Here is a 7173-nt window from a genome sequence, read left to right as displayed (position 1 = left end):
AAGGACCTTAATGTGAGCACAGTTAGAGTGGGCAAAATTTTATTATACAATCTCACCTCTTAGGGTCAGAGAGATCAATATTTGTCCCAAATTTAATGATCTTTCCCACTGTTTTCTCTGAGCTGGGGAGAAGAACAAAGTCTGAGTTGAGTATTGTTAACACAGTAAAACAGTGAATTCATAATACTAATAGATCACAGTTTCATGCTAACCTGGGTGTGCCGGTGGGATTAACAGACAAGATGGGAGCAGCTTTGCTGTTGGCTAGTGTCAGACCGGCTGATGGGTCTGAAGAGTTGACCTGCTCTCCTTCCTCTTCATTCTCACTCTCCTTCTCCTCCTATAACACATCTACATGAGCTTAGCTGACAGGTTGGCCAACAGCTAAAAATGAAAGCATCATTACACAGTTCACTGCTGAGGTTAGTCTTGGACAAAGGTTATGTGTAACAGATGATTATTTACGGTATCTACTAAATGTGTGTATTTCATTAGTCCTTACACTTGTAGCAGCTGATGATGAATTAAAATTTGCACGCTTGCTTTGATTTTCTATGGAATAATGGGAGGAATGTATGAGTTGATCATAGTAACTACGTAGTTCAAAAATGCAGCACAATTCTGAAATATTACAAGGAACTCTAACCTTGGTTCACATTGGCAAGAGTAAATAGATATAAATATATATTTCTGTGCCATTCTCTTCCTCTCTATTCCAGCATCAAGAAAAACAACTTATTTACCTACTGAAAGCTCAAGAGGCATAGTACACCAGAGATAGATAGATAGATAGATAGAATAGATAGGATAGATAGATAGATAGATAGATAGATAAGATAATATTCCTTAATTTGTCCCACAATGGGGAAATTCCAAAGAGAGAGAGATTATACAAAGAGAGGCTGAACTCAAATCTATCAGCCATTGGATTAAATGGTTTAAGTCACTGGTACGCTTGCACAATGGGCTTCAGGCAAGGACACTTTTCTATTTGTATTTGTCGTAAATAACTTTTTTACTGATTCAGATGAATGTCACATGTTCAGGAGGAGATGTGCATTCGTACCATTAGCATAATCAGCAAAAACAGTCATATAAGGCAACTTGTTCGTCTGTTTCTTAGTTTCATTCATAGAAATCTTACCAGAAAGACTTTCACAGAAATAGTGGCAGAAATAATCTCACAATATCTGACATTAAGTTAGATACTAAAAGACGATATGAGAGGTGGTCAAGGGGGATGTGAAAGTCATGGAGATAATAGACGACAGAATATAACAACATGCAGTAGGTGATGTTACACTGTTGGGGGAGAATGATATTAGATAGTGATCTGAAAAAACCTCTCAGTAAATTGGCTAACCATGATGATGATTATATGGTGACTAGAATATTAAGTTTGTCTTAGTTATATATTTTAATTCGACCCTATTTATACTCCAAATTATATATAAATTAAGGCATCTGAAGTCTGAAACTGATTCATATTAAGGTGTTATGATTTCAGGTCAAATGGGTGTTTTTCCCCTGTGCAGAAAGGCAGACATATGTACATAAGCACAGGTGAAGTTTATTAAAAACTAGGAGAGAATTGGTGAATGGCAAATGCCACGGATTCTCTTAAATCGCTCGTACATGCCATGATGAAGTGACTCAGGTTTATTACAGGTAGGTGGTCAGCGATTTATGTTATATTATACTCCGACAACATCACTTATTTACAGAATCTTTGGTAATTTTAATCAAATTCCAGATGTTTCATGTGTTTCATTAGTCTCTAAATATCCAGGTTCTGCAGTTTTTCCAGGATGTGTGGGGACACTGAATACAGGCTGGTGTAGCTCAATTAAAAATGCCTTTAATTATATCCATACCCACTAAACAATCCTGTTGCCATGGGTGCATGTGTTTGCCATGAGGGGAAATGTTTACCTGCAGGCTCTCCTGGAAGCTGGAGGCCTGGTACTGGGCGTACTTGGCAATGGTGGTGTGTGAGCGGCTGCTTTCGCAGGGCCACGTCTGTGCCGAACCACTGGGATCCCAGTTCTCATCAGCAGGCTGCTGAACCTGAGTCCTCACTTCCACTGCATGCTCCGCGTTGGCCTCCACCAGGGATTTAGTTGAGAACAGACCAAGGTCTCACATAAGGAACAGAAAGTAGAGCACAAAGATAATTATCAATGATCAATTTTTCAATGATTTGAAAATTTTGACTTCTTAAGGCCTTGGGATTTTTAAAAACACACACAAATGGTTGTATTCCCAGTTATGTTATATTCACTTCTTTATGTTCTTACTCTAAGCTTAAAATATTTTATACAACAAAGTGTGGCATAAAGAAAAAGGGAGGAGGAATAAGATGACACACATTGAAATATGCAAATGTGTTACAAGGAACAATCCTTGATCATAGTACAATCTCCCAGTGGCCCAGCCATCGTGTCATGGTTGAGCATACATGCTTTGCATTCAAATATGGATCATAAAGACACAATAGTGATGTGACTGTGAAAATATGGTGCTGTATGCTGCTCTATTAGCAGGTTGGCTGTAGAGTTTTAAGACACAGCACTTAGAACAGTTTTTGCCTTGTTTGTCAAATCTTCACCCCTGACCTTGTATCTGTACATTACTCTCATAATGATTGTGAAAGATACATTCACAGTTGGTCTTTGCAGATTTGCATTATAGAAATGACTCAATATATCAAATACCTTAAACTTCATGTGTAAAATGTCTAGTACAGCTAAACTAAACCCCAAAAGTTTCACAATACAGTACAGTATAGTTATATATATAATCAATGCCTCCTTTCCTTTTTCTTTCTCTTACCCTGCTCCTTGCATGACAATTTTCACAAAACAAAAGTCCGTAATTAATGGCAATTTGCTACTAATCACCAAAAACCGATTTAGAGTGAATTTAATAAATTCTGTTGAGCTAAATAGAGTAAATGGTGTGAGATAAATTAGCTGAGATGAGTATGGTGTATAAACTTACTAAGGCGGAGAGAGCCAGCAAGGCCTCTGATGACAGTAACAGCATTTTTGGGATCAGTGCAGAACTGAAGCAGAACTGGAGAGAAGGCGTCCCTTTTGCTCTCCAACTGCAGAAACAAACACAGTGCAATTATGAACATTTGAATGCAGCAAAAGAAAAAATTTTGAATCTTGAAAACAAATGAAAAATACTGACAGTAGGTTGGAAACCTGTAGATGTCTTGAAACAAGGTATGATAAGGCAGCTCTCTCTGCTGCTATCGAGAAAACGATCCAAGAAATAATTCAAGTGATTTCAAATAATTCAGTAGGATTATGGCGGTGATTCACAGTCTTTTCTATTCATATAAGAACAAGACCAAGAGTCTACAGCCATGCTAGGGGCTCTGTGAGGCTGTACACAGCAGTGCTAACATAGTTCCCAATGTCAATGCTAGCATGCTGATGTTATATATATGTTGACCATGTTCGCCATCTTAGTTTAGTGTGTTAGCATGCTAACATTTACCAATTAACACTAAACACAAAGTACAGCTGAGGCTGATGGGAATGTCAGAAAGTATTAGACTAATTAAAGTTTTGGTGATAGATGAAAATTTAAGGGATCACCAAAGTCATTAGAATTCATCCTGAGGGGGACACGGATGTCTGGACAATATGTTGTGCCAAGCCATGACATTGTTATTGAGATACTGCAGTTTCGAGTGGTGGACCGGCTGACCGACCGACCTCCAGGCCGACATTGCCATCCCTAGAACCATGCCGCTAGCATGGCTAAAAACATGTTTTTAGGATTCAATACTTGATGATTGTTGGGCTGGATCATTTTGACTATACTAATCCGTGCGGACTCACATAAATGCTTGGTGTAGGAGGGTTAAGCTTTTCCCGCGGAATGGGAGTCTCGATGGAAATGCTAGGTTTAACAGAGAAGGCAGGAAGCAGGAACGACTCCTTGAATTTCCCCTTCACCCTTGTCCCCCTATAGAAAAGTTGACAATAGGAGACAAAATACATCAAGAGGAACAACTCAGATGTAAAACCTACTGTGAAATTTTCCTTTGAAAATTCTATTAAGTAGAGTACTCACTTGCAAGCTCTGATCACATCAGTGGCAGTGTTTTCGATGCTGATTTTGGTAAGTGGGATTCTTTGCTCCTCAACCTCGGATATGTTGAATGTTTGTCTTCCAGCACTCTCCATTTTAATCAAGAGGATCTTCAGCTCCTTAGACAAGCCCATGGACAATGCTTTCAGCTTCAGTGGGTCAACTGGAGCTAATGAGCTGGGAGGTTTACTTGCCGGTGTGGATGCGCATAATTTGGATGTATTGATTGTTATGGCTGACGCTGAGCTTGAGATCTTGGTATTTGTGATTCTATCTTGCGTTTTATTTTTTAACTCACAGATGTCTTCCTTCTCCTCTGTTATTGTCTTTCTCTCAGAGTTCCCAGTGTCCACTTTTTCTCTCTGGATGTCTTTGCCATGCTGGGTTTGATTTTCCTGAGGAACCTGTCCCTTTGTAATATCTTTGAGAGGTCTGGGTGAGTTTCTGGAGATGACAAGCACTGAGGATGAAACATCCCTTTCCCCCAAACCACTTTTTTCATTTGCTTTGTTTTTAGGACAGATGACACTGCCTTCTTCTGCCTTTATCTTAATCTTGAGCTCTCCTTCTCTCCCTCCATCCTTAGCCTTTTGTTTTCTTTTTCTGTCCGTCCCAATGTGTTGTTGTGTCTCTTCCTTGATTCCCCTCTCTTCCTTGGTAGAGACAGTAATGAGGCTGGTGAATGGGGTTGTATGTGTTGTGGTCAGTCTCAGCTTTGCACTCAGTGACCCGTCCAAAAGAGATGACTCTGTATCCTTACCCTCTTGTTTCTCTTTTGTATCATTCTCCATCTCTTCCTGCTTTTCCTGCACCGGGGCATCCGTAACAGGCTCCCTCAGATCTGGCGGACTGTGGGATTTAAAACGTGTGTCTGAGGTAGTGTGGGTTGGTGATTGATTGCCGGTTTTGGAGGATGCTGTGGGATCTGATTCAGGGGAGAAATCTTGATGATCGTGACATTGGATCTCTGGTCCCAATGCAAGAGAAGACGAGTACTTTACTCCTCTAGTGGTGCCAGGAGGAGGCCCCCCAAACGGACCTCCTCTGCATGGGACCCTCTGGCTACCAAGAAACGTGGCCAGGCTCTTGAAGACATCATCCAAGCCTGTTTTATGGTGGTGAAGCTCACGGAAAAGAGAGCCAGAAGTTTCCCCGCTTCTGTCCACCTCCTCTTCTTCCTTTTCTTTCTCAGCAATTTCTTCTGTTGAACAAGATAGATCACAGAGTTCAGCCGTGCCATTGTGGGAATTATCGGCCTGTATACCTTCACAAGGCTCCTTATTCTTATCATCAATGCTCTCGCTGTCGACAGGAGGAGGAGAAAAGCACTGTGTGGGGCTGGGCTGGAGGACAGGTCTACTTATCACTCCCTTCTCTAGCTCCTCCTCATCTTCTCCCAGAGCTGATACTGGAGAGCCCTGCCAGCTGAGAACAGGAGGAGTATTCGCAAGGTTGTCTCCCATTTCCCGCAAATTTCCCATCACGGCAACAGGCTGTAGATCTGGGGCATTGAGAACCCCTCCCTGCCCACCTTCTTTGCCATGGATGGGCTTCTCTAAGCTAATAGAACATGATGTAGTGAGAGGTGCTAAGGCTTTAAATAACAAGGAGGGGAGTGTGTCATTGGGCTTTGCTTTTGGTCGGTCTTCTGATTGGGATGAGACGATGGTAGGCCTCTTGCTGGTCTGTTTGGGGCTGGTGTTCCTGGGAAGAGACTGTATTAATTGTTCCTTGCCAGGGAGTTTTGGGGGATTGCTGTTCTTCTTGGGCATTTTGTGATTTTGAGATTTTGAGGATGGCTGTGTTGAAGTGCAGCTAGGATGAGGAGTATTTGTGGACGTCCGGTGTGTCTTCCCCGCTCGTTCACTCCTCTCCCTATGCTTGTGTTTGGGTGGTAACTGGCCTTGATTCTTTGGGGACAGAATTGTGGTCTCCATTTTACTCATTTTGGCCTCTCCTGAGGAGTTGGAAATACAGATGGAAGTAAACATTTCCTTTTCTGTGGCTTTACTTTTCAAACCTAACTTTCTTTCCTTTTTTGCTGCTTTATCCCTCTTCTTTTTTCTCTCGCCCAACCTTTTCTCCTCTTTTTTCTTCCGCCTTTTTCTTTCTTCACCCTTTCTGCTAGTCTTTGGAACTTCAGCCTTTCTCTCCTTTTTCATCAGCTTATCAGTTTTTTTGTGTTCTTCCAACTCCTTCTCAGGCTTGTTTGCCCTTGATCTGCTGTGGGGGGACTGTCGTGAGCAGAGGGGCTGTGAGGTCTTTCTGTATTTGACATCTGAAAACCTGGATTTTACACCAGCATGAGATGTAAGAGACATGGTCGTTGTCAGGCAAGGTCTCTGGGAGTGATTAGGACTTCCCTGGAGTTTCTGCTGTCCACTGAGGCCAGGACTACACTGATGAATGATTGATGGATCTTTTCTGCCATTGGCCACTGTGTATAAAGAGGGACTGGAAGGAGCGTGTGGACTGCTGGCAGTAGAACCTCCATCTTTAGGACTGCAGAGGAGGGATGAATAGGGTGGAGAGTCTGCACCAGAAGACCTGGAGAGGGCTGCATCCCTTGAAATCACCCTTTGATGAGAGCGCTGAGGTTCCTGCAGGGTTAGCATTATATCTGTTTAGACTTTTGTTCAAGTATAGGACATTCCATTTAACCATATATCAGTCCCTCCAGGATTTCACAATGCCTGTCAGCTTTTTAAAACATTGCGATGCATCTTGCAAGGCTCTAGGCCATTTTTTCTTCAGAAAGCGAAAATTGCAAAAAGTTGCTTTTTTTGTATAATTCATGAAAAATTGAAGGTGGCTTCTTCCAGGGAGAATAAAATTGCTCATAGTTTGGTGATTGGACAAAATTGCAAGGTCTCGCAGATCGTTTGATTCTGAGTTAATTGTTCACAACATCCCAACAATAAGCAACTGATGGACTGATATATATGTACTGTTATACTGACATTAATAGTAGAGCAATTTAGGCATGGTGACTTGGCACAAAAAACAGCCTTTGGATAGGAAGAGATATTGAGAGCTTTCATATCTGTTGGGTCTCTGTAAATGTTA

General features: G+C 41.6%; 1 protein-coding gene across 1 annotated transcript in view; it reads right to left on the bottom strand.

Moving 5' to 3' along the window:
• Window positions 1-56: 56 nt before the first annotated feature.
• LOC118331548 (lysine-specific demethylase 6B-like) overlaps window positions 57-7173 on the bottom strand; it is a gene marked incomplete at its 3' end in the record, with an annotated part of 15765 nt that continues 8648 nt past the window's right edge. The window contains 6 exon segments of the mRNA XM_035666566.1: window positions 57-122; window positions 213-340; window positions 1933-2138; window positions 3001-3106; window positions 3855-3981; window positions 4090-6707. Of these exon segments, the coding sequence (XP_035522459.1) occupies window positions 57-122; window positions 213-340; window positions 1933-2138; window positions 3001-3106; window positions 3855-3981; window positions 4090-6707 (3251 nt within the window).

This window comes from Morone saxatilis, unplaced genomic scaffold, assembly GCF_004916995.1.
Source record: "Morone saxatilis isolate NCDOM2014 unplaced genomic scaffold, NCSU_SB_2.0 Contig20, whole genome shotgun sequence".
In the NCBI taxonomy this organism is placed as follows: Eukaryota; Metazoa; Chordata; class Actinopteri; family Moronidae; genus Morone; species Morone saxatilis.
The sequence above is the reverse complement of the archived record's forward strand: the minus strand, read 5'-3'. Positions and strand labels throughout refer to the sequence as shown.